The following is a 27,369-nucleotide window of genomic DNA, read 5'->3' on the forward strand; positions in this document are numbered from 1 at the left end:
TTGTAATATTCTATGATTCTATGAGGCTGGATAGACTGGGGTCCGATTCCTCGGAGCTGAGGAGGTTAAATGGTGATTTGAGTTATTTAAAATAATGAAAATAATTCAAAGGTTAGAAAGTGGATGACTATTCCCTTTGATAGAAAGATCCATTTCAATGAGGCATTGCCTTCAAATCAGATCCCAAACCCTTAGAGCTGAGGTCAAGGAACATTTCTTCACAGCGAGGGATGTGAAATGCTCTACATCAGAAAGATCTGAAGACGGGCACAACACGCAAAGCGATCTGGACAGACAACCGAACATGCAGAAATATTGTCTGCGGAGTTTAGTTAATGCTGCAAAGCGTGAGGCAGCGCTCCAGGTTGAGCAGTGTATAACTCATGGGCTCCAGAGTCTGTGCTGTGACATTCTCCGACGCTGGCGACCTCGCAGACTGGAAGCAGAAAGTACTGTAGGCTGTGTCTGGTTGACCAATGCAAGCAACGATCCACATACTGAACCGTTGGGTAGGAGAGCTACTGAAAAAGTTTTAATATTATCACTGGAGTTGTATGGTCCCTTTGTAGAAATAATTACAGACATTAGCACACAGATGAAGTTGTCACATATGTCTATTTATGGGGTGTTTTTATGAATTGGATTTGTGAAGCGATGAGCCTCAGAATCGCAGTGCTGCCTCAGGCTCACTAACACACATCAATCCTTCCCAGAAAGAATTTGCCCTTGAAAAGAAAGGGCTTAAATTGTGTGAGGAATGGTGTTTGGTCTCTAGAGCTGTACCCTGAATACAGATTATCGTTATCCAGATGAATAGAATTAAAACGATTTCTTTTATAACTTTTTCCGTTGCCCGTCTTTCCTGAAGCAGTTCATGTGCTGTACACGGGGCCCATCTGTTGTGGGAAACTCACTTGTGGGACATTTCGCATTGACCACTACATTTGCCTCCCAAATCATTCTATATTGTATACAAACCTCTCAGGTGAATATAATAGGACTGCCCTTCTGTTCCTATTTCAAATAGATGTGGATTCTTTTTTTCACGATTTATTCTGCTTTATATTTCCCTCCTCACTCGAACTTACCCCAATTGGCTCCCGATCTCAGTGTTGATTGAGTTGTTGCTGCCGAGTTTGCTCATATAACACTCCCTTTCATTTCAGTATTCTTCAGTAAAGCACTTTGATGTTAATTTTATACAAAAAGCAAATTATTTAAACGTAAATTAAATGCAAATCAATGGCCTGTTTTTCAGGTGGATGCCTTGAGAGTAGGATTACTGAAATGAGCGACTTTGAAACTGTGGCACAGATGCGATGGGTGAATGAATGGTGGCTTTGGTTTCTGTGTTTTCATAGATTCATAGAACGTTACGGCACAGAAGGAGGCCATTCGGCTCATCGAGTCTGTGCGGCTCTTTGACAGAGCGTCACTTTCACTAACCCCAATCACCAGCTTTCTTCCTATAACCCCGCAAACCTGTCTTCCCCAGATACCTATCCAGGTCTCTCTTAAAAGCTGTTATTAAATCATGCTTCTTTTGGTAGATATCTTATTTGTTCACTTCGTAGCTGCTGGCATGATTCTCATGGGCCCAAATTTTTACACCTGAACCTTGATGCCTGAGCTACCCTTGCCTCCCTCTGGCACTGCAGTAATGAAGAGCTTGAACTCAATCTGCTTAGGAGAAAGCAAACAGGCAGTAGAGTTCTGGATAGTCTGTAACCTGTGTAGGGAAGAATTGGGTAGTCTGGCAAGTAGAGTTTGGAATTGTCAAGCCTGGACATGATGAATGCATGGATGAGGCTCTTGGCAGCCCGAGGAGTGTGTCTAGGCAATGTTTCCCCAGAGATTTGGAAACTCTGAGTGGGTCAGAGCACAGATGTGGGCTTTAAAGGACATTTCTGAGTCAAACAAGACACCGAGGTTCTGCAACGGCTCTGAGATAGAAACATTGGATGTGCACACTGTCAGCACCCGAGGCAAGAAGTGACTGATGAGAGCCAAGTAGGAAGGCCTGTGTTTTGTCAACATTCAACGCAAAATAGTCTAAAAGTTTTGTGTTAAGAGGAAGTCATGCAGTTCAGTGTTCCGATTCCGTTCTAAAACAGAATGATGGTGAAGTGGCTTCTTACCTCCGACTGAGCCACGCCATCATTTAGCCTCGTGGTGAAAGATTGTTCTATTACAGAGTACAGTTAATCACACAAAATATTAGTTGAAGAATGAGAAGACAATCAGGATGTGGTTGACAGGAGCTGAATATAGACGGTACCACGTGATCCCAGATGCTGTTGCTACACAGTATTTTGATTTCATCCTGTGATACAGCGTCGTGGTCATTTTAGGCATTTTAGACTTTTACTGCATCTACTCATCCAACTTTGCACGAAATTATTTTGATGCATCTTTTTTCTAAACCTTATAACACCCGGATACTTTTAGAGAACTTGTCCAATTATCTTTTTTGAACCATTTAAGAGTCTTGTTCCACTCCTGTTTGGATACCTGTTCAAATAATAATCCGCTTATTTGATATAGCACCTCTCACACCAGGAGGACAATTCAAGGCACTTTACAGGCTTACTGTGGAATATAGTGACTAGATTTTGTAGGTGAATGCAGCAGCCAATTTGCACGCTGCAATGCCCCACAAACAGCCAGGAAACGAATGTCCAATTGAATCCTGAGAATGGTACGCCAGGATACTGGGAGAAACTCCCTTCTCTTTTCAAATAGGATCTTGGGATCTTTACCGTCCACCTGAACAGGCAAATTTCATCCAAAGGACGACAGTTCCAACAACACAGCGCACGTCAATGCATTGACGTGTCAGCTTCAGTGTATACTGAGTTCAAAGTCCCAATGTTCGGTTTGAACTCACAACCTTCTGACTCTGAGGCAAGAGAACCAACTGAGGCACACAACTTTTCTAAGAAAAGTCCTCCTGCATTTCCTATATTTTTCTAATTTATCCTTATTTGGAAAATGTGCCCCCCCCCACCCACCTCCACCTTTTACATTGTGTGTAACTGTGAAATGCACATTTCCTCTCAGGAAGTCCAGGAGTGAAAACATCCACATTGCGTTTCCTTCTATTGTTTGCTTAAAAAAAATCTATCACACTCGCTCTTGAATTCTTTAAATCAATCTCCTTCCCTTCCCTGGGTTGTCCATATTCACGTATCCACCTCTGTAAATTGGTTTGATTTGAACAGTCTGATCATCTTCCCTATTCTCAGCTTGGCTGTTGATGTAGCAACCAAAACTTGGTTTGATCAAATACACTATCACAGGTACATCTGTGAGTTGGACAGTCTTTGCGCATATCAAAAGAGAGGGTGTCTTGGTCTGTTGGTGCTTATTTTCATTTAGATGTTTTGTTTTACGGAATCAAGAGTACACCGATTCTGATTCTGTTCATTTGAGAGAAAATGGTCAGAACATTTCTATTTTGGCCAGAAAAAGTCCTGCTCTGTAAACCAGAACAGCTGTTTTTACCATTTGCTGTCTACAACGATCTACAACTCTCTTAGTCTTGTTCCTTCACTATTCCAAAGCACTTGGGCTGAATTAATGGGTAATTTTCTATGTGTATCGATCTGTTGATCGTGTCCTAGATAGACAGCCACTTCAGGGAATGTTTAATGTTTGCGGTCTCATACACTATATTACGAAGATAAATAGTAATAGATTATTCCCACTGATTTGTTGAAATGTGAAATTCTTTGTTGAAGCAGAGTCCATAAATAGTTATTTATAGATGCTTGTAAAATAAACCTAAATGGGGGAGTGAGCTGAAATGTGGGATTAAATTGGCTTGTGGAGAAAAATAAGGCAGGCATGATGGTCTAAATGGTCTGTTTCTGTACTGGAACATTGTGATTGTGCCAGGGCTGCAATCTTCTCCTCTCCCCCCACCACCCCACACACACACACACACACACGGGCTCGTTTGAATTAAATCTGCTTTTACCTGTTCTATATTACGTAAGAAAACTCATCCCTTCTGACGTGAAAGTTGCTCTCAGTCCTTAGAGAGATGAGTAACTGGGTTCAGCTGCTGACTTAAGAGTTTGCAACCTCTTCACATACAGCCATATTCTGCATATAATGGCAGACAGACAGCATTGCACAGGTCAGTTGGTTTCAGACTCTCATTCACGCAGTCTTTATATTCCAATCATCAGATGTAACCCAACAGTCGCACATACGTAATCGCACACATTACTTATTAACAATCTGATCTCACTTCTATTTTAACATTTTTTGATCAGAAATGTGAAATTAATCAAATGTGCTGTTTAATATTTTACAAATTCAGTAACTCCACATCTCCATTTAAATACCACAAATTAGACCGCCAAATTGTAACCAATGAATAACTTGGTGACATGTTAATTAATCTTGACTAAGAATGTCTCCTGAACCAATGTCTCGGGAAAATCAGATTTTTCTAACATTTTTCTTCTTCTATTTTTCATGAGGCATCTGACCAGTAGCTCCCATCTTGTACAAATAAAAAAAAATGCTTAATGAGTTCAAAGTCCCTGGTCATAACCCTTTCAGTGCTAAGTCCAGGATCACTGGGCAAACTCGTAGATGCGTTAAAATAAATAAATAGATAATCCTTAAATCCTTGCATTTGATATTGTTGAAACCTCACAGGTACTTTATTGTATTTGCGGGCTATTGCGGAAGCTGTTTTGCACACGGCAAAAGAGAATTGTTTGCCACGATGGCAGCTCATCAAAAAAATATGGGTGAAATTTTGCAGATATCAGCATTGATTCCAAAAAGGAACCTGGGAATTGGCAAGTCATTTTGCTAAGAGCTAGAAGCAACACACAGGAAATTAGGGAAAAGAGTTGGCCATTTGGCTTGCAGACCATGCCTGATCTGAACTGTCTGTTCACCTTCCCTCTCCTGAGTTTGGGTATGTGCCCCTTAATCAAGATTTTTTTTTGGCCATGTTTAACATTTTCATCCACAAAATATACAATCAGTTCACTTCACAGTATATTCTGTGAAGGGTTTTGAGACATCTCAAAGACATGATAAGATGTTATATCAAGTGCAAGTGTTATTATATTTTATATATTGTATATCATTATTATTTCCTGATTTTGGATTTATGCGCTTCAGGATCTTGAAAGCTTTAAGCTTGTCTCCAATTCTTCTGCAAAATAGTTGTTTGTTTCCCTGGTTGAAGTGGAAACTTCTCCACCTGTATTTCCATGTACTCTGCCCTCTCTTATTAGTCTGTTTGCAGATATCATTTTCTTGTTTTTATAGCCCTCTGATCATAATAATAATAATCCTTGCATTTAATATAATGCTTTATCACGTTTTAAGAGATGTCCGAAAGCGCTTTCCAGAATCCAGTGTAAAATGAATTGTGTATATTTTGTGGGCGAAATGTTTAATAACTGTTTAATGAGTTGTGCCTTTGCGTGGACCAGGAGACAGTTCTCTGACTTGTAGCTTAAGCTTTGCTTGAATAACTTGCACCAGTCACACACTGGGGTCTGAGCAGCCGATAAGCAGAATGTACTTCTGCTTTCCTACTAATGTCACGGGGAGGTACCCGTCTCTTATCTGCATTACAGCTGCTCAATGTAGTAAAATCTTTGCATGAACAGGAATAGATGTAGTCATTTTTGTATGGGGGGAAAGAGAGGGTGTGGGAGGAGGGAAGAGAGAACACACTGCTGGAACTTGGTTGACATAGAATGGTTTAGCGTTGTGTGTGTGCGTGTGTGTAGGGGAGGGAGCAAGTCCCACGTTGATAAATAATAAACCTTGCATTTGATATAGTGCATCACATCATCCTCTCAAAATAAGTCTCATTACTTACTGTTAAGTGTAGTAACTGCATATTTGTAGGTGATTGGAATTACTCAGCAATTGTTCGGCTTGAATATGGAGTATGTGAATGGTTTGTGTGGGAGTTAGTTTAAATCTGCTGCACTACCGGGTTTCTTTTCAGATATGTCTTAGCAAAGAGCGACCAAAGCTGTTTCAGGTTACATGCGAGTTTTCAAGAGGAAATGGTGCACTGGGTATCCACAGATAATGTGATATGCACAGATATGCTTACAACAACTTGCATTTATATAGCGCCCCGCACGCAGACAACGTCCCAGAGCGCTGACCCGACTACCGTGCACTTACACTCTCCGAGGTTTACATGCAACTTTCCCTGACCCTCTCCTTGCTCCACAATGCGAGTGTCCCTCTGGATTGTAAGCAGCTATTCCCATTCATGATGCACAAGCAGGTATGGCCTGTTAATCGTCAATGGAGTAACTTGGCAAGCACAAGAACCAGGGACCAGTTTTCTATGTGGAATAAATACCCATGTACAGCTTCAAACTCGTAATAGTCTATGCTGACACTCCAGTAGGGCTGGGGGGTGCTGCTTTGTTGGAAGTGCTGTCCTATAGATAAGACCTTAAACCGTTTGCCTGTGCAGGTGGACTTTAATCAATCACTCCCTCCATATTTGTGGATCATTACTATAATAAAAATAATAATAATCCTTGCATTTGATACAGCGCTTTTCACGTCGGAAGGACGTCCCAAAGTGCTTCACAGAACAGACTGTAAAGTGAATTGACTGTATATTTGTGGGCGAACGCGGCAGCCAATTGCGCACAGCAATGTCCCACAAACAGTCGTAGATTGAAAATGACCAATTTATTATTGTTTTTGGTTTTGGAGGGATTATTATTAGGCTCTGTGTGGAGTAAGGAAACTTGCCCAAGGTTTCGCCCTCTGCCTGGAATTAAACTCAGGTCTCTCGCTTGCAAAGCGAGTGCTCTAACCACTGAGCTACAGGACTCCAGTAGGGCTGGGGGGGTGCTTGTGTTAACACACAAAATACACAATATATTGTTTAAAGCACTTTGAGACATCTCAAAGACGTGATAAATCTCTAAATCCATTGCAAGTATTATGATTATTATTATTCTGCATAGTGATAGATGAGGCTGCTCAAAGGAATTTGAATGCTGAAGGATGCCGTGGCATTCTCTGTGAGCACATCGCTCTCCCGGCACTCCCTGAAATGTGAGAGTTGAACTTCCTGTTGCTGCTGCAACTTATTGGTATGTGTCATCAGATCTTGGCTCTCCAAGGATGTGCCTAACACACTGAGCAAATAATGTGAAGGTCACCAATGGCATGTGCATTTTTGAACGTAGCCAATGGATCTTAAAGTGAGAACGTTGTAGCTAAGCTCTGTCACTGTCACAGCAGCCATTTTGCACACAAAGCCCCACGAGCGCCCATGAGGTGTGTGATCAGTAATAATAATAATTCTTTTATTTGAATAGTGCCTTATCACGTTATTGAAACGTCCCAAGGCGCTTCACAGAATATACTGTAAATTGAATTGACTATATTTTGTGGGCGAAACGCAGCAGCCAATTGTGCACAGCAGCGTCCCACAAACGGTCGCGGATTCAGTCACCAAATTATTATTTTGTGTTTTGAAGGGATTATTGCCACCGGAAAGAAATCCGCCAATCAACTAAACTACTTACTGCTTGGTAAACAAAGGCATGTGTAGTGAGGAAACTTGCCTAAGGTTGCCTACCTAGAGGATTATTTGGTTAGGATCCCAGGTGAAACTCCCTTCTCTTTTCTAATGGTTTAATGGAATTTTTAATGTTGATTTAAACACCCAGCTGAGACCTTGATTAATGTCTTATTTGCACCAATGCAGTGCTCCCCAGTACTGAGTGTCGCTTTGGACTGAGTTCAAGTCTCGACGTGGGCCTTGAACCTGCAAATTTCTGCCCGAAAGGCAAGAGAGCTGGGACGCATCTGGAGCATCCATTTGTAGTGTTGCCCTTTTCAACAAGCCTTTATTAAGCAGGGCTTGGATTAGGCTGCATATCTACGAAAATTGTTAATTACCGTTTTGACGCACTCTATTCCTTTCTATGTTGTCACTAATTTTATGGGTTTTAACTAAACAGAATTTGGCATTTCTGCGGAGAATATCTTCAAGACCCAATGCTGAAACGTACAATGTGATCCTGGAAACAAATGATGAATTTCAAAAATGCATTTTTTCACTTTAGTACTGGGGAAATGTTCTTGTTCGAACCTTAGAATGGATTATAATCAGAACTTTTCCTGTATTAAGGTGTGCTATAATCACATAGGAAACCTCGTCTTCTATCTTCTAGAACTGACCTTTTGTAACACTCGACCTTTCGGACCTAACAACTGGCCCTTTTATAGTAATTTCGCCCACAAAATACAGTCAATTCACTTTACAATATATCCTGTGAAGGGCTTTGAGACATCTCAATGATGTGATAATGCAAGTATTATTAGTATTATTATTAATTGGATTCCATATAGGTCTATGCTACATTCCCTGGCTTGAGCTAGTGTACCTGTTCCAAACAAGCCAAAATAAAGTTTACAGGATAGTGCAATTAACTAAAGCCATCTGAAATAAAGAGCACATTAAAATAGACCTAAAGAGTTTTAGCTGCGTGAAAGGCGCTGTACAAGTTTTTTTGTGTTAAGTGTGGAATTCTTTAGTTGGAATTGACTCTCCCAGTTGTGTGTTGTACAGATGAACCGATGGGTACAAGCCATTCTCTTTCGTTCTGAAAGCTACAGGTTGACTAAAGAATGAAGTGGCCCAGTTCTCAATGTTATGCATTCTTCATCTGATCAGATTTTTAAAGCACTTTTTTTTAAACTTTCATACCAATTCCCGACTGCGTAGCTTGAAACAAGCTTCAGCTTGGTGACTGCTTTCAGAAATGAGTGGCTATCGGCAAATCTGTTTGGCACATCGTGTGCCCACCTCATTGCGATCGATGGGTCGATTGCACATGTGAGTAGATAGATGAGATACAGAGCGCAGCCTTTGAAAACTTTACGTAACATCAATCCCAAATCTGTCATTTTTTGAGTGGTTGAAACTCTAGCCTATTTCAAGTGTAACCCATTACGTCTGAAGGGGAATATAGACAGTGTCTATCTGAATAGCATTCTTGTCATTGGCGAGTTTTCAACGCAAATAGCCACAAAGGTCGTTTTCCATTTCTGCTGCTAACTCTGTGTGTTGGTGACTGAAGTAGCTGTGGCCGTTAACCATTGAAGACGCAGCAGAGGAGGGACAAAGACTGGGATGAAATCCTTTCATGAATGCTGCTCCCTCTAACGCTGGGCATGAATACAGCTGTTAACACTCGAGAGGCGTTTCTGTACGAGTTTCCATTAATACGGTTGTTTTGTTTCCGAGATGAATGAATGGAAGCTCTGTACGTAGCTGCAAAATCGGCGACCGCATCAGGCCGGTTGCGTAGAGGCTGCAACATGTCTTGGTGCAGTCGTATCCCATCACCACTGTTTCCACTGGTCAGTGATTTAAGCGCTCCGGGAAGGGCGCTAATAAATGCAAGTAGTTGTTGTTGATTCAGTGATTGCAGGATATCAATTTAAAATAGTCAGCAAACAAGCAAATGGGAAGGTTGGGAGGAATCTTTTTCACATATAGAGTACTTGCACATTAGGAATGCCCTGCTGGGAGCGGTCGCTGAGGCAGAATCCATGTTAGATTTCCAATTTAAATAGCTAAATATCTAGCCAGATGAGTGGTTGATCAATGTGGGGAGGGAGTTTGATTTGGTCTTTATTTCTTTTGGGAGGGGGGGAGAAGGAGAATTGACATAATCGATAATAATCATCATTTGGCGGCCATAATCTCTAACGTCATCCAGGAGGTGGATTGGGGCCTATAATTTGTTCAGTTCTGTGGGTCTGAGAGTAAATTCGGACTTGATCTCGCACTCCATTCTGAGACTCCAGTGCAGTCCTAGGGAAGTGCTGCATTGTTAGAGGGGCCGTCCTTTGGATGAGATATTAAACCGAGATCACATTCTCCTGATTCAGATCCTGAGGTACTATTCGTCAGAGAAGCGGAATCTCCCGTGTTGTCCTGGTTAGCAATTCCCACGATAATTGGGATAGTTTATTGTAATTTGCCCATTCACTTCATCACTGTTTTGTCGGGACCTTGCTGTGTGCAAAATGGCTACCGTGTTTTCCAATAAATAAACAACAACTTGCATTTGTACAGCGCCCTCCACGCCGGGCGGTGTCCCAGAGAGCTTAACAATGGTGGAGCCCGATGCTGAGCCAGCAGGAGAGGGAAGGTGACCATAGGCATGGTCGAAGAGGAAGGTCTTCAGGCGTAACCTGAAAATGGGGAAAGAGGGGGCAAGGCGAAGGGATCGAGAGAGGGAGATCCATAGCTTCGGGGAGTAGTGGCGGAAGGCACGGCTGCCAATGGTGGAGCAGATGATTCGAGGGACAAAGAGGAGGCTGGAGCCAGTAGAGCAGTGGGTAGTGGGCAGCGGGTAGTGCTGTTAGGAGAGAGGAGGTTGGAGAGATAGTGAGGTGCCAAGGCGTGGAGGGATTTAAACACTAGAGTGAGGATCTTGAAGTCGATCTGCTCTTTGACGGAGCCAATGGAATTTGGCAAGGACTGAGGTAATCGCGGTGCGGAGCTTAGCGCGAGTGAGACTGCGGACAGAGGAGACTTGACTATTTGAAGTATCAATGACACACTTGACTATGAAGTGCTCTGAAATGTTTCAATATCATGGCCCTATATCAAATGCAACGTTTATTATTATTATAGTGTAATGAGATTTCCAGTCACTGCTTTTTACGCCACTGTGGTGATTGAGCTGGGAAACTTTACACCTTTTAACCTCAGTGTAATAACAAGATATGCATGTGGTGCGTTTTTCACTCAATGTAAACATAAACCAAGTTGTTTCGGTTCACTTCACTGGGAAATTAAATTCACAAGCCATTTACACTTTTTTTTGGAATTAGCAACATACTCATTTCATTACACTGTGTTGCAAATGTCAAGCCGCATCTGTATATAAACCCAACAGCTTTCTAATTCTGGAACCTCAGCCTTCTGTTCAATATAAATGAGCAGTTTTATTAATGTGTAATGAATTTGCTAAGTGCGGTGCAGGTGAGAGGCTTATGAGTGGATATGATGGAGAGTACATGCAACAATCCTCCAGCGCCTTTACATCTAAAAGAAAAGTGCTGCAGCACTTAACAGAATGGAATTAATAAGATATTTAATGCTAATTTCGCACTACCAATGCTCTCCAAACGTTTAGGTAAATTGAACAGTCATTTGTTTTGAAGTTAGCCTGAATTTAGATGAGAATGGTAAGTGGGAGAAAAATTGCCTGCAGGTTAACATTAGTGCAGCCAGGACCTAAACAAGGGAGGCGGGTAATGAAGGGGGTCTGAATTTGTTTAATAAAACATGTAATATCAAATATTGCGTAGACAAACACTGTCAGTTTGCATTAGCAAATGGGTGTGAATAGACTGCTTTTCAATAAATGTCAAGAATGTCTATTTGACATACTTACTCAGGGTGCACTGCAGTCTGTATTATCCAGTCTAACAGCTGCATTTCTGTTTATGAATCTACTGTGCAATTGGGTTGTATAGTTCCATGTGAACAATTGTGAAATCGTTTCCTGTTTGTTCTTTGCCTGGGTCTGAACTGTTGCTTCATAGAGCCATAGAAAGTTACAGCACAGGAGAAGGTCATTCGGCCAATCTTGCCTGTGTCGGCTCCTTTAAGAGCAATCCTTTCAGTGCAGTTTAACCTCCCTGAAGACCCCCTTTAAGTATTTATTTAGTTCCAGTTTGAAAGCCAATTTGGGAAGTGGAACAGTGGCGATCAGTTCTTGATGAGAGAATAGCCCCTGTTAGTTCAGAATCTAGTATGGGGAGTAGATTCATTTTCAGACGCTAAACTTTAAGTAACTTGCCCATGTCCATTAAGATACCGTTGTGGTGTTTGTAACTTACATACTATAAAATATCTTGTGTCTAATATTGAGGTTCTTGATTGAAACGTGTTGGGTTCCTGTAGCAAGTTGGCTTTCACCTTATCCCCATTGGTGTAAAACATTGAAATGGTCATTCAGTATAGTCTCGGGAATTTTATTAAACTGGTGGCAGAATTAACTGGGATGTTTTCATCAATAACTAGCACATGTAGTTACATGTAGGGAAATATCTAAGTGCTTTATTTTTGAAACCTGAATATTTTAAAATATTTTGAAACCTGAGCATCGTAGGTGATAAATACTTGGGAAATAAGAGATATGGAGAAAAGGATGAAAAGAACCGCTGTGATCCAGGAAAATAATGGAACAGGGTCAACAGGTTAAGCTACCTCCATGACTTAACTTTTCCATCTTTGCTTAGGACCAAGATGGGCCTCGTGGAATCTGGGCGTGTTCATGTGCATTCGCTGTGCCGGCATCCACCGAAACCTCGGGGTCCACATCTCCAAGGTGAAGTCGGTCAACCTGGACCAATGGACACCCGAGCAGATCCAGGTACTGTCCACTGAGAGTGGTGTGACTGTTAGCAACAGCCTTGTAATATCTGAAAGTGAAAGTTAGGATATTTTGGACGTAGGTTCAAGATTAAAGGTTGTTTTGTAAGGGAAACTTGGACACATTTTGACTCCAAAGGTTCAGCAATGCTCCAACCTCAAAGCAGCGTGGCATTTTCACTCCACCACCGAGTGGCACTGCATTGATGATGAATGATGAAATTCAACCATCTTTCCAGAGTCTGGATCAGATCCTAAACATTGTATGAAGTTTAAATAGAATGGTGGTGCAATTTGGTTCTGTACTATGTTGTCATAAGAACATAAGAATTAGGAGCAGGAGTAGGCCATTCGGCCCCTCGAGCCTGCTCCGCCATTCGATAAGTTCATGGCTGATCTTCTGACCTAACTCCAGTTATCTGCCCTATCCCGATATCCCCCAATCCCTCTATTTTTTTAAACAATCTTATCAGTCTCAGCCTTGAAAATGTTCAAGGTCTGAGCATCTACAACCTTCTGGGGTAGTGAATTCCATAAATTCACTACCCTCTGAGTGAAGAAATGTTTCCTCAACTCTATTCTAAAAGGCTAACCCTTAATTTTAAGACTGTGACCCCTGGTTATAGACTCTCCTACCAGGGGAAACAGACCCTCAGTGTCTACTTTATCAGCCCTTTAAGAATCTTATATGTTTCAATAAGATCTCCCCTAATTCTTCAGTACTCTAGAGAATACAGCCCTAGTTTATTCAGCCTATCCTCATAGGTCAGTCCCCTCAGCCCAGGAACTAACCGAGTGAATCTACGCTCCACCCCCTCTAAGGCAAGTATGTCCTTCTTTAAATAAGGAAATCAAAACTGCACACAATACTCCAGGTGCGGTCACACCAGGGCCCTATGCAGTTGCAGCAAGACTTCCCTACTCTTGTCCTCTAAACCTTTTGCAATGAACGCTAACATGCCGTTCGCCTTCTTAGTTGCTGCTGCACCTGCAAACTAACTTTTTGAGACTGGTGTACAAGGACACCCAAATCCCTCTGAACACTAACACTATCTAATCTCTCCCCCTCTAGAAAATAATCTGTTTTTCTATTTTTTCTACCTAGGTGAATAACTTCACACTTCCCCACATTAAATTCCATCTGCCACCTACTCGCCCACTCCTCTAGCCTATCTATATCCCGTTGCAATCTTTTTGCATCATCCTCAGAGCTTACTCTCCCACCTAGTTTAGTGTCATCCGCGAATTTAGATACGTTACATTCAATGTCCGCGTCGAGATCATTGATGTAAATTGTAAATAGCTGAGGCCCAGCACTGATCCTTGTGGCACTCCACTAGTCACATCCTGCCAATTTGAGATGACCCGTTTATCCCCACTCTCTGTTTTCTACCCATTAGCCACTCTTCAATCCACGCTAATATGCTCCCATGAATCCCGTGGGCCTTAACCTTGTGTAATAGCCTTTTGTGTGGCACTTTGTCAAATGCCTTCTTAAAATCTAAATACACTACATCTACTGGTTCCCCCCTATCTAACCTGCTAGATACATCTTCAAAAAACTCTAAAAGATTAGTTAAGCATGACTTCCCTTTTGTAAAGCGACTCTGCCTAACCTTGTTATGGTCTTCCAGGAATCCTATAACAACATCCTTAATTAAGGACTCAAGAATTTTCCTTACCACTGATGTCAGACTAACTGGTCTATAGTTCCCCATCGTTTCTCTCCCACCCTTCTTAAATAGTGGTGTTACGTCATGGGAGGCTGTAACAGAGGATTATCAGGGAATGGGTAAAAATGGGTGAGATAGAATGCACAATATTTTTTTAATGAGATTTGAACAAATATTTGAAAGGTATAGAGTAAGGGCAGGGGTTTGGGACTAAATCATAATTTGAGACGTCTAGAAGACATGAAAAGCGCTATATCAAACGCAAGGATTATTATTATAAATCCATTGCTCTTTGAGAGAGGAGACATGATGGGCAGAATGGCTGAAACATTCATAGATTCTCTATGTGAAATGTTTGCATTGGAGGCCTCAAATTAAGCTTCAACTCTTTCCTTTTTTGTTCAACAGTGTATCCAGGAAATGGGAAATGAAAAAGCCAAGATACTGTACGAAGCACACCTTCCTGAGAACTTCCGTCGCCCACAAGTGGACCAGTATCCTTTTGTCTTTAACTGTTGGGGAAAGGTGTCAGTGCTGGGAAATGTACCACGAGTCCCATTTTGACCACCTTGTTTCAACACTAATTCAAAACCATTGAAGTGTTCCTCCAGCACCCACTGACCTTTGCTGAGGTTTCCCACTTAGTATTGAATGTACCTTGCACCAATCACTCTCAACAACCCCACCATCGACGGAATTTCAATCTACTTTGATTTAATTTTTACCTTAATTAATGATTCAGTGCGGTGGAGGGCTTCATACGAGAAAAGTATGAGAAGAAGAAATATATGGATAAAAGCATTGACATTGCCTTGTTCAGGGTGAGTGTTCAATGTACCTAAACCTGGGTGCAAACTATCGTCTGTCCAATGCCTTGGGACATCCTTCCAACGTGAAATGGAATTGTTGTAGTGTATGTAGTCGTAGTACACACACCATCTCTTCATCTGTGAGGTTCTTTGTTCCTGATTGAAAATGAAAGAGATTTGATATTGAGACAATTCTTGAACATCCCCCCACAGTTTTCAGGACCTGCGGTTAGGTGGGGTGGGTGTTGTGTGTGTGGTCTCCTACCTGGCAATGGAATATCAGAATCAAGTCAAACATTTGTGACCGTCTCGTCTTTTTTTAAATGATGTCTGGCTGCAGATGTGACACCTCCCCACTCTCTCTTCCTCTATTCCCCCCCATTCCAACTTCGTTACTATGGTTGGACCTAAAGCTGTCACTGGTTTGGTGTAGATCAGTGGCAGTTGCAGGTGACCTTGAACCCAGCCATTGTGACAGTTTCGAAGGGGAAGCATGCAATTTTGACAAAGCGGAATTTTCTGTTCTATAAAATTAGTGACTTTCGCATCACATGTCGGAATTTTCACTTTCTAGTTCCTTTCGGTGAGGAAGCTATGAATGGTGCACCTTCTGTCAGATCATGTGCAATCCAGCTCAAAGAACATAGTACAAAATAACTCTATTCACGTGTGCACGTGACCAATTGTACTCCTTGGTTTGCTTGCAGAAAGAAAAGAATAAATGGAATAAAGAGAGTGAACCAAAGGCAAGTCCGACTCGGCCAGTTATCTTTGAAAAAGTGAAAGTGGTGAGTTCATAGTTTGGCTTTGATTAAGTCAAAATCTATCTCCATGCTGGGATTTTAATGCTTGCAAACGGGATTATTCCTAGTCAGTCTTTTGGCTGGCTATTTTCAGTTTGGGCACTGTGGAACCCAGTTATAAAGGTGTTGCAATTTGATATAATATTGATGTCTAACGCCACCCCGCGGCCCCCCAAACTCAAGAAAATTTTACTCAATCCTCCATTCTCTCCAGCTACCAACATATTTGCTTACAAAATATAGTCACTGCACTTTATAGTGTATCCTGTGGAGTGCTTTCAGAATCAACTTCCTACGTGAAAGGCACTGTTATCAAATCCAAGGATTATTATCCTCAACCTGCTCTTCCTCTCTAATGCGCTGGAACAAATCCTTCAGCACTATCACTCTCTGACTATTTGGTGCAAATCTATTTGCAGCTTAGAATGGCTTTCTGAGGCACACAGATTCATTGAGCATTTGCTGATTTGCAGTTTTTCGTGTTCTCTGCGCCTCTGACTTAGTGGATGAGAATTTGTAGTGTTAGTTCCTACGGAGTCTGGGCTTATTCCGATTGCACAAAGAGCGGAAGTTGTGCTGTTGCAAAATAATTGTGACTGGGTGCCACTTACTCAGTCTTTGTGGCCCTTAGGTTTAAGAGAGTTTATTCTCTCTACACTTTTATAACACGGTGGTGTGGGTTCTTAAACTTAGGCCCTGCATTCTAAATGAGTGTGCTTTTAAAAAAAAGTCAAACAGTCAGCATTTCCACCTTCATCAGGTCTCTACTGACATCACTCCCTTTACAGTGATGCCAGAGGTGGTCTGCAATACCAGCCAATAACCTAGGCAGACAGTGCCAAAATATAGTCTGGGATAGTCATGCTAAACTGGGACAAATAATTACCGAGTCTTCCTGTGTTGTCTGTTAATTATAATAATGCTTGCATTTGATATAGCACCTTATCACGTCTTAGAGGCATTTCAAAGTTTTGCTGTGTCTGGCTCTTTCCCTGGAGAGAGGCACCTGTAGTTTTTACCCCCTCTTGTTGTATTTGATGGTGGACAATGCTGTGTATTAATCCAGGACCGCCTTGCTTGTTGCAGCTTTGTCTTGAAAATTTACTAGGAGGGGAGTGTGTAGGTTTGTGAGTAGCTGACCGAGGCCTGGCGAGGATTCCTTTGAAGCCTTGCTACATTATTCTAGCCTGTTATTTAGCCAGTTTGTGATTATAAATTGATTTCGATTTCCTTTATTCCACAAGCCTCCAAAAAGGGAAGAACCGCCACAGTTGAAAACCAGCCCTTCAGAACCACCTGGGCGTGTGGTGGACTTGCTGGGACTAGGTAAGACAGAAGCGTCTCTGATTCTTCTCACCGAATTTGTATCTTCAGACTAACCACGTTGGTAGTACACTTCCTTCACATGTTTCCTGTTGTTCTTTGAAAATAGAAAACTTTGTGCCGAGCATGATTATAGAATATGTCAGAGGAAATCAAGGATAATCTGTCTACTGTGATTACACTTGCACTGGCCTCTAGTTTTGGTTGCTATTCTTCAACTTGATACACTTCAGGAGGTTCAAAGAATGATAGTATCGTGGCAATTGAAGTCGCTCTAAGTTATGGATATGGTTACCGATGGAATATTTGAACTGAATCGATTCTCTACAGCAGGTCTGCAATACTCCACTGCACTTTTGATAAAGGACCAGTCAACCTGGCTTGTCAGCAGGACTTGGAGTACAGGAGTCACCGGGGGCAGGGATTCTTTCCACTCGGCTCCTGTTAATCATTGCAAACCCAAGGTTTAATGGGTAGGCTGGTCTCCATAACGGGAACCTTGCTAATCACTGTAACAATAAATAGCAGCATGAGTTAGCAGGTTATACCTCAGCCCTATTCCAAAGCAATGCCTCTGGAGTCCATAAGCTCTTGCCAACTTGCACCTAATGCTTGGCTTGGATGCTCTTAAGCATGGGGATGGGTTTGCACTTGTGTCAGACACTGCTGGCCGCCCAGAACAGTACAACATGTCAGTGTACAGTGAAGACGATTGGAAACCATTTCATTCTCATAACCGTGCAGTGGGTGGGGGAAACTAAGTTGCAATGCAAAACAAAATAATGCAGTCAAATGTGTGCTCCATGTTATATTTATCACATCGAATGAGACATATACATCACCGTTACCAACTATGGTAGCAGGATTGAACTTCCTCTTTTGACTCCTTGTTAGCAGAATACTGACTGAGTTACTGGAAAGCTTATAGAACTGGAAAGTACAGTGTTAAAGATGCTGCATTTTATGGCCTCTTCCTCTTCTCTGTCTTCACCATTGAGACTAGTGTTGTGGGTAAAGGGGGAGAGAGGGAACTTTTCTCCAGCCTACTCAGTGTGTTACTTACTTCAGGTGCTCAGAGTCACTGCCCCCCACCCCCCCGAAGGGTGTGATATAAATACAAGTTGTTGTGAATCGCAACTTTGGCTGTGCTTAATTTTCTCGCTTCTTGAGTTTGTGTTCTCCCCGTGCTGTTTGACATTTCCTGAGTTCGGTTGTTGCTTGTAAAACAAGCTGCTTGGTAAGCAAGGGGTGTTGCTAACTCTTCTACTGCATTGAAGTGCCTTAACTCTCTGCATTTCTTCACTTTCTCACGTCGCAGGAAAAGCTAAGAGATTTCCCCCACCCACACCCTTCCTTGTGTGCAACCATTGTAGTTTTCCTCACCCAGAAAAAAAACACTTGACACATATAGTGCCTTTCACAGTGTCAGATGCTAGCAATAGTGAACAATTCTTGAGTACGAGTTGGGTGGGAGTATTTGTAGGATGTTCCTTTACGCCATTTGATGGAAAACTTTAATCTCCTCGCTTCCCCATTTTCTGTCTTCTTCCCCAGTTCACATGACTGACATTAGCTCACGCTTGCTGTGACCTGGGTATTTAGTTTGCCACACAATAAATAAAAAATAATAATAATCCTTGCATTTGATATAGTGCTTTTCACGTCTTCTAGTTGTCTCAAAGTGCTTCACAGAATATGCTGTAAAGTGAATTGACTGCATATTTGTGGGAGAAATTCTATATTTCTGGCTCCATTCCTCGATTCCAGGACCACTGCTCTTCTGACTGATTGCCTGGTAGGCAGCAAGTCCTGGAGGAGCTGAACCTTTCTCCAGTTGACTGTTGACCACATCTGTGTTCTCACTCGCTCAGCTATTGTCCATGCCTGCGTCACTACCTCTCATTCCAGACCACTGAGATACTTATCCACACATTTATTATGTCCAGGCTCGATTATGCCAATGTTCTGCTCGCTGCACTCTCCATTCTTTAATCTCTGCACAGGATGCAGACTGTCCAGAAATCTGCATTCAGAGTCCTCTCCCAAAACAGGCTACCAGGAAAGTCACCCCCGTTTTAGTTCAGCTCTACTGGTTCCTCACCCCGCCCGAACCCTGCAGCCTCCTTCCCTTTATTCGGCCTTCCCTTTATTTCATGTTCCCCCATTCTATCTGCCCACCATCAGCTAACAGGCTTTCAGCTACTTGGTGCCCGCTCTCTGGAACGCAATTCCCAGGTTCCTCCGACTCCCTCTCTCCCCTCTTAAGGTAAACCTCAAAATCTACCTCTTTAACTATGCTCTCAATCATCTTTTTCCTTCTCAATCCTTCAGTTTCATTGCCCAGTCACGGTTGTCTTGAATTGTAGCGCTTTGAAAGATGCTATATAAGTGTAAATTGTGTGTATAACTTCGCATGGAAATAACAATGCAGGTAACTTGCAAGCAGAAGTGATAATCTAAGCGTCACTAACCTTGTGTTCCATTTTCTTTAACTTTGACTTGTTGAAGCTTCTCTTTAATCTTTAAGTTGTATTGTTGTGTTCAGGAGCTAAGCTGTGGATGGTATTCTGAAGTGTTTTGTTTATTTTCCTAGATGCTCCTGTGGCTGCCCCTATTCCCAATGGGCCCCCGAGTGTAACTGCAGCTTTCCCTAGCGATGACCTCTTCGGCCCCATGATGTCCAATCCACTGACTGAATGCAGCTCACACACAAATCAGGTTTGTGTGAGCTTCTGCAACCACAGATGTGGACTCTGATGCTTTGATGCTCGATCATTTTGGCTTAGGTTAAACGCAGTGAGGGAGTGACTCGAGTGCAATAGATCCCTATTCATCCATTAAATATTCATTGTATTATATGGATAGCGATGCTTTTTGGTGACATTATCGGGATTTCATCTGTTGAGTGAAACAGTGGAGTGCAGAAATGTGTGTGTCCGATGGTCATAGACAGGCATACTTCCATTTGGGTGCATTAACTTTGTGTGTAGAGAGTTGGGTGAATACATTTAGCTTCAGACTGCTTGCAAAGATGTACAAAGAATGTATAGCACCAAAACGGCCACTTGGTCCAACCCACCAAGCCAGTGTTTATATTCCCATTCCTTACTCCCTCCCACACCCTTCTATTCCCCTCTTCTTGAATGCATCTACACTATCTGCTTCAATCATTGCTTCAGGCAGCAAGTTAAACTGTATTGCTTTGAATATGTAGCTTCATATGTATCCTTACAGTACTGCCTTTGTTTAACAGTGTCTGTTTTCCAACGGTCACAACCCAACCAGTCTTGATCATGTTCAAGGGCCCCAGGAGTGGTAGGACACTGGGCTGTGCCTGTGATTTGCCCACAAAATATATAGTCAATTCACTTTACAGTATATTTTATGAAGCACTTTGAGATGTCTCGAACATGATAAGGAGTTATATGAAATGCAAAGATTAGTATTATTAAGCCCCACATTTATTGATCAAGGCACAGAGTGGACTTTGCTGAGTGCCAGCTAAGATGTTCTCCATTTTGTTGGCCGACGAAAAAGGTTAGCCACCAGTGTCAAAGGGGAAGATTACAGGGTTACTAGTTCTGTAAGGTATGGTTTAACTGGGTTCTTCCACTTTATGTACAATGTGAATCTGCTTGGCTTTGCTTTAGCTTCATGGAGATGAAGAGAAGGAGTAGCTGCAGCTCAGTCTGGGTGGCATTGCCAGGCGGGGCCATGTCTGGAGCTGCGGGTGAGCTGAGGGGCTGAGGAAAGGGAGGAGAATTGACCAGCCCAATGGTCTCTAATGAACCACACCAACAACAACAACAACAAGATTCCATTTATAAAGCGCCTTTCACGTCAGGAGGACGTCCCAAGGCGCTGCACAGTTGGGTCATGACCCGGGGGGAAGAGGACCAGTGAAAATAATTCAAAACTTCACCTTTCCCCATCTTGTCTTGCAGGTTGCACCCTCCGTTCCAACAGGAGATGCTGAAAGCCTGAATCTCTTTGCCGAACCTACTTCAAAAGCGGACGAATCTGGGAAGAAACAGCTCTCCAAAGATTCCATCTTGTCTCTTTACGGTTCGCAGACGCACCAAGTACCTGCTCAAGGTGCATTTCCTAATTAATTAAACCAGGCATAAATCATTTTACATAGTCAACTTGGCCTGCTAGGTGGCAATCTTATTGTAGGCTCAAGCCATATCAAGACTTGAGCCTATAGTCAGGGCTGATATAGTCCAGGTCACTGCTACAACAACAACAACAAGATTCCATTTATAGAGCGCCTTTCACGTCGGGAGGACGTCCCAAGGCGCTAGACAGTTGGGTCAGGACCCGAGCAGGGGGGAAATGGTCAGGGTGAGGGGAGGAAGTGAGGGAGCGAGGAGGGGGTAGAGAGTCGAGAGGGGAGCTGAAGGCTCGGTCAAAGAGAAAGGTCTTGAGACCGGCCTTGAAGGAGGAAAGGGAGGAAGCGGCGAAGGCACTGGGGGATAGAGTTCCAGAGCCTCGTGGCTGAGAGGCTGAAGGCCCGGCCACCGATGGTAGGGCGGTTGTGGCGGGGGATGTGGAGCAGACTGGAGCCAGAGGAACGGAGAGTACGGGCAAGTAAGTAGGGGGATAGTAGGTCAGAGAGGTAGGAGGGAGCAAGGCCTTGTAGGTGAGGATGAGGATCTTGAATTCGAACCCACAGGGGTAGGGGAAGGGGTGACTCCTGTACTGTAAGTCCTGCTGACAAGCCAGGTTGACTGGTCCTTTATCAAAAGTGCAGTGGAGTATTCCAAACCTGCTGTAGATTGCTGCAATGTAGGGGAATGCTGCATCGTTCAAAGGTGCCATTCTTTCATTGAGATGTTAAACTGGATCCCTTTGTCGGCCAATGCCTCGGATGAATGTTACAGATCCCATTACACGATTCAAAAATAGAAGGAAGTTTCTCCCAGTGTCCTCGACAACAAACCGCCAGATACGTTAGTCATTCACCTCGTGGCTGTTGTTTGCCTACAAAAAACAATTTACTACATTTGATAGTTATTATTTCAAATCGTTTGAGCTGTTTTGATGTTAGGCACTAAGAAAAATGCAAATTTTCTTTCAATTGAGAATACGACAGTTGCTTGGCTGTATGCTCTGGTGTACATAGCTCTTTCCCCTCTCTTATTATTGTTGTTTTTGTTTTGGGATTATTATTATCATACGTTGCCACATATTTCTGCAAGCTGTTGTGCTGCAGGAGTTCATTGCAAGGTGGGTGAGAGCAGTATGACCCGTATGAGTATGATCCGTTCAGCATTTGGATCACAGCATATAGCTTTCCTCAGTGAGCCACACAATTGGCCACATTATTTACTTAAGAACTTTGGAAAAATGTTTGTGCATCGGGTAAACTCTTGGAAATTCGACTTGAATTACTGTGCATTCTCGAGCTTCCTCTGTGTCTCTACTCCATGTTATTCTCCCTTACTCTGGGTGCCTGCACTTGTGGTAGTCACGGCTGACATTGGTACTTGGACACTCCCGCTAGATGTCCTGCTATGACCTTGCTTCACTGCTGCTGGATCCTTTATCCATGCTTTTATTTCCTCAAGAATATTTTTTTTCTAATGCTCTCCTTGGAAGCCAGCACCCCTTCCCTGCACCACTCTCTGGAAGCTTCAACTGATCGCGACATTTGCAGTCAGGAATGCAGCAATCTTTTCCAGCCAATCTCATGATTGTCTGATGCTGATCTTTTGCTTGCTCTTCACTGCCTTCACTCCACTATTGGTTGCTGAGCTTTCATTGACTCAATCCTCTGAAACTCTTTCTGTTACCACTTTGCCGCTCACCCAGCTTTTAAAATGCTTCAAACTTATCTCTTCAACTGTGCTGTTATTCAACATCTTTCAATCTTTCCCTTCTGGTCACCATTTGAGATATTCTTTTACATCAAAATTGCTATATAAGTGTGTTAACAAACCAATGTATTTGATGTTCCCTTGTCAAAGATGAATAATAATAATCCTTGCTTTTTATATAGCGCCTTATCATGTCTTCGAGACGTCTCAAAGAGCTTCACAGAGTGTACTGTAAAGTGAATTGACTGTATATTTTGTGGGCAAAATGCGGCAGCCAATTCGTACAGCAGCGTCTCACAAACAGTCGTGCATTGAATAACCAATTTATTATTATTTTTATTTATTTTTGAAGCACACTAATGCCAGTGTAAGCTGCAGTCGAAGGTTAACAGCAGCAAAGTGACTAATTATCTCTTCTCTTTTTTGACAGGTGCCATGTTCATGCCCTCTGCTCAGATGCCATATGCCGCCTGCCCACCATCTGGCTATCCAAATTTCCCGGCTATGGGTGGTACGGTGACTCCGCCCAGTAACATGATGGGACAGTCAATGGGCATGATGGCGATGCCAGCAGGGTTTGTTGGCAACATGCACCCAGGGGTAATGGGAGTGCCTAACGGAGTGATGGCAGCACAGGGAGGATACATGGGTGGTATGGGCATGCAACAGCCAGTATATGGGGTGCAACAGGCACAGCAGTTGCAGTGGAATATTACTCAGGTAAATGCCAAGTGTGCTAATATTGCTTTGTTGTACGCTCAAGGTAACTCCTAACTAGAATTCCTGTTGACCCCCCCACCCAAAAAAAATGTTGCTAATCACTGTGACTGTTGTAAATGTCCAGTTGTCAGCCTTGCTACGTTGGTTGCACTCTTGCGTCTGAGTCAGAGGTTTGTTGGTCTTAACCTCACATTGGGACTTTGAGCTGAGTCTCAGCTGACTCTCCAGTGCAGTGTTGTGGAGCACTGCACTGTTTGAGGTTCCGTCCTTTGGAGGAGATGTTAAGTAAGACATTAAGTGTCTCTGCCTTCATTTGTCTGGAGCTTTCTTCTAAAATCCTTTCACGTTGTCTCCCCCTTTTCCTCTCTCTCTCTCTGCTTTCAAAACCCACTTAAACTCTCTCCAACTAAGCCTTCAGCCACTCTCCTTCGACCCCATCGCTTGCACAGCTTGGGTTCCCACTCAGGCTTTGAAGCACATGTTCTATGTATGTATTTTGTGTCTCAATGTTACAGCTGCCCTTTTCGACCCCAGTGGACCTGTTAATGATTTTTAGTGGATTTGCCTGGCTAGCCCCCCCCACCCCACCCCCGCACCATTCGAGAACCAGTGAAATGGTTATAAGATGTCTTAGATTTGAAGAATCTTGCGAGGAGGGGGGATGGGTGTCTGAACACATATAATTATATAAAACCATTGTTCTGCCAACTAAAGCTTCCCTCGAGTGGACTGAGGGATTGTAAATTTCCCACGCTATCTCCCCTCTCCCCCCTCCCTGCTGATGATTATATGACACCAAGTGCTCTGGGACGCTACCTTGTGTGAGGGGCACTATATAAATCCAAGTTGTTGTTGTGTATGTTCAACCTGAGCAGCAATGTAATTCCAGAAGGATCTTGATGTTGAAACCCGCTGTATAAATTCCTCAAATTGTCGTCGTCTTTGTTTTTCAGATGACTCATCAGATGGCGGGTTTCAACTTTTACGGTGCTGGAGGGGTGGTGGGCTATGGGCAGCCGTCGGTGTCGATGGGGGCGGGCGCAGCACCGGCTTCCAGTCCATCCCTCAGCTCCCAGATGTGGAAATGAAAGGGAGGGAGAGAGGGAGGAAAGCAAAGGGAAAAGATTCACTCAGTGTTTTAAAATGTGCAGAGGACGTTTTGGGGCTTTTTTTGTACCACTTCAGCTGCATAGCTTTCTGCGACTCAACTCCATTCAGCCAGTCGGATCTTTGTATAGATTTTATAACTCACCACCAGAATGGCGGGCCTCCATAACCAAAGTCATTTTTAAAAGTCTATTTTTGCAACAGTAAAAGGAAAGTGAATCATTTTGTGGAAGGATGAGTGTGTTGTTGAACGTTGCACTGTGGAGTGGCTCAATGCTTTTACTGGAGCTGTTGGCTTTGTGCGAGTTTCACGATCTTCATTACTGCAGTCAAGTGTCGCTAATTGGCAAAGCTGTTGACTTTAGTTTATCTGTTGAGCTCGAGTGGAATCACTTGATTCCTCAAGATGCGGAACCAGGAACAAGTGATCAGTGGAGAATATAAATGCTATGATTGGGGTCGGGAGGTGGGTTGAGAGGGTTGGGTAGAGAAGGGGGGATGGGAATACACAACAAATGTATCACACTTTATATTTTCACAGATTCAATCTTCAGGTCTCTCCACAACAATGAATATTAAATGTCTGTTTTATACACTGCAACTTGGTGGGGTTGGGGGTCTGAACACATACATATATAATATATGAAATCATTGTTCTGCCACCTAAAGCGTCTTGATTAAGGAATTGCTGTCCGAAGGGCTGATTCAATAATTGGTGCGTATATTGAAGCTTAATGGCTTGTTCTATACAGCAATGGGTTGAAGTTGTGCTTTCTGTATTTTTTCATCATTCTTTTGTCTACAAGGTCTGAGCTGTAACATATGGGTCTAGATTAGAATTTCAGTACATCAGTGCGTCCCTCCATTGCTGGGACAACGTACTTTGTTACAAGCTCGTGGTTGTCTCTACTCCACCAGCCTGAGTTGGGTGTGCAGAGCTGTTAATATACGAGTTAAGACATTCACCATCTCGTCTCTACACGGATCTCTGCTCATCCCGAACTACCCAGTGTGGAGTTTATCATGTTCGTATTCAATATTTGGTTCAAACTGCGTTTGAAAAGCAGGCAATGCCTTGGGTGAGGTGCAGAGGTCCCTCAGTCATGCTGGTCCTGCACTTTCTGATGACATGTGAATGTGGTTCTTTTGGTGGTCCTGGGGTGGAGGGAAGGATTACTGAAACTCCCTTTTATTCATTACTTTTGGAGAGTGGACAGTGTGGAGTGCAGTAGCTTTTTAAGAGGGTTGTGGAGTCTGTTGCCCATCGTCCTCAGTGTTGGGTGGGATGCCTCTTGGCTATGTAACCCCTGTAGCTCCATGTCAGCATTTGTTGACTTGCTGTGGTTAGTGCACTTGTTTCCACCTCGCTATACATGCTGTTTACATTCGGTGCTTGGCTCCCCATTGATGCCTGTGGAAAGCACCGCTGACATGGGAGCTAGCTGTGGAGAAGTGATCTGAGCGAGCACATTTAGCACTCCTTCCAGAACCTCTGGGAGTGGCCCTATTGAAGATTGGTCACCAATAGAAGTGGAAACCATTTGTATCTGTAGGTGGGGAAGAATGGAAGGAGCCTTCAAAAATACCCTTCCTTTCTTTTGTGAGTTCACCTGGCCTTGTTTATTTGTGTGCAGTGTTTGTCTTGTACGAACAGAGGGAGAAGGAAAACCACTCTTATTCATGTAAATGCCATTTTGATGCCTGCCTTTGACTGTCTCAGGGAGTGAGGGAGAGAAATCTGTAAACTCTCCACTGTTTAATGCCCGTTATGACCATGGCTGGTGCCTAGCCTCGCAGCATTGAGTGTTGGGCTCAACCCAATTGGTCTCTCCCAGCACCTTGAATAACCTTGAATGTCAAATGCAAGGAGTGTTCTAACCCATTTGCTCTGCTTTTGCTAATGAGGAATTCTTGAGATTTTTCTCCTGCAGCTAAACGTCCCATTTCTTGCTCCTTTCCAAAATGTTTGTTTACAGTGACGGGAAATCCAGATTCCCCTTCTGTCCAGAGGGCTATGGTATGTGACTGGTGTGTGTGAATGGGATCGGGTGTGACTTGCGTGTTTTGAGAACTGAGCTGAGAATGTGTAGGTACTGGGAAACGACATTGATGGATGTAGATGCACATATTTTGGATTGCTTTGTTGCACGTGTCTTCACCCCTTGGTTACATTGTTGTCCCCCAAACCACAGCCAGGTATCTCGTTGAAAGGCCACTGAGCTCCTGATTGTAATGTGGGCAGTTACCCAATTCCCCCCCCCCCCCCCCCCCACCCAGTGTGAGCAAAATAAAACTGCAGGAGTCATAGTTCAGATATTGTGAGTGGGGGTGCGTCCACTTGTTGTATGGATGCTGGGGGTGACTCTGCCACCATAGTGTAGGGTGAGAGCAGCTCAATCACATTGGAAGTGCGTGGCACTGCGTACTTGTGGAACACCCCAGGAAGGGAGGTAACTCCAAATGATATCCCTCTACCCACAGCTGTATTCCAGTAACCATGCTGGTTCCAAAATTGAAGTGAAGTTGGGCAAAAATGGTGCAGTCAGGGCTGAATCACGCAAAGCCTCGTGTGATGTGAAGCACAGGAGCATTGAGAAATTCTTCTGAGCTCTGGCTGCGATTTCCAATCATACTGTACTGTACTTGCAGATTGGGAGGCACAACAGTGGATGTAATGCTTGAGGGTGT

At 43.2% G+C, this 27,369-nt stretch overlaps 1 protein-coding gene across 2 annotated transcripts in view; it reads left to right on the forward strand.

Moving 5' to 3' along the window:
• LOC103179598 (stromal membrane-associated protein 2) overlaps positions 1-26,950 on the forward strand; it is a 29,088-nt gene extending 2,138 nt beyond the window's left edge. The window contains exons 1-10 of one of the 2 annotated variants that reach the window (XM_007894970.2): positions 10,446-10,527; positions 12,295-12,428; positions 14,509-14,594; positions 14,843-14,921; positions 15,617-15,697; positions 16,957-17,038; positions 19,629-19,753; positions 20,980-21,130; positions 23,285-23,574; positions 24,528-26,950. In XM_007894970.2, the coding sequence (XP_007893161.1) occupies positions 12,330-12,428; positions 14,509-14,594; positions 14,843-14,921; positions 15,617-15,697; positions 16,957-17,038; positions 19,629-19,753; positions 20,980-21,130; positions 23,285-23,574; positions 24,528-24,662 (1,128 nt within the window). In that variant the 5' untranslated portion in view covers positions 10,446-10,527; positions 12,295-12,329 and the 3' untranslated portion in view covers positions 24,663-26,950. Of the gene's footprint in view, positions 1-10,445; positions 10,528-12,294; positions 12,429-14,508; positions 14,595-14,842; positions 14,922-15,616; positions 15,698-16,956; positions 17,039-19,628; positions 19,754-20,979; positions 21,131-23,284; positions 23,575-24,527 lie in introns of those variants that run through there. The other variant, XM_007894969.2, reaches the window with a different exon arrangement.
• Positions 26,951-27,369: the final 419 nt, after the last annotated feature.

Source organism: Callorhinchus milii, unplaced genomic scaffold (assembly GCF_018977255.1).
Source record: "Callorhinchus milii isolate IMCB2004 unplaced genomic scaffold, IMCB_Cmil_1.0 Scaffold10, whole genome shotgun sequence".
Classification (NCBI taxonomy): domain Eukaryota; kingdom Metazoa; phylum Chordata; class Chondrichthyes; order Chimaeriformes; family Callorhinchidae; genus Callorhinchus; species Callorhinchus milii.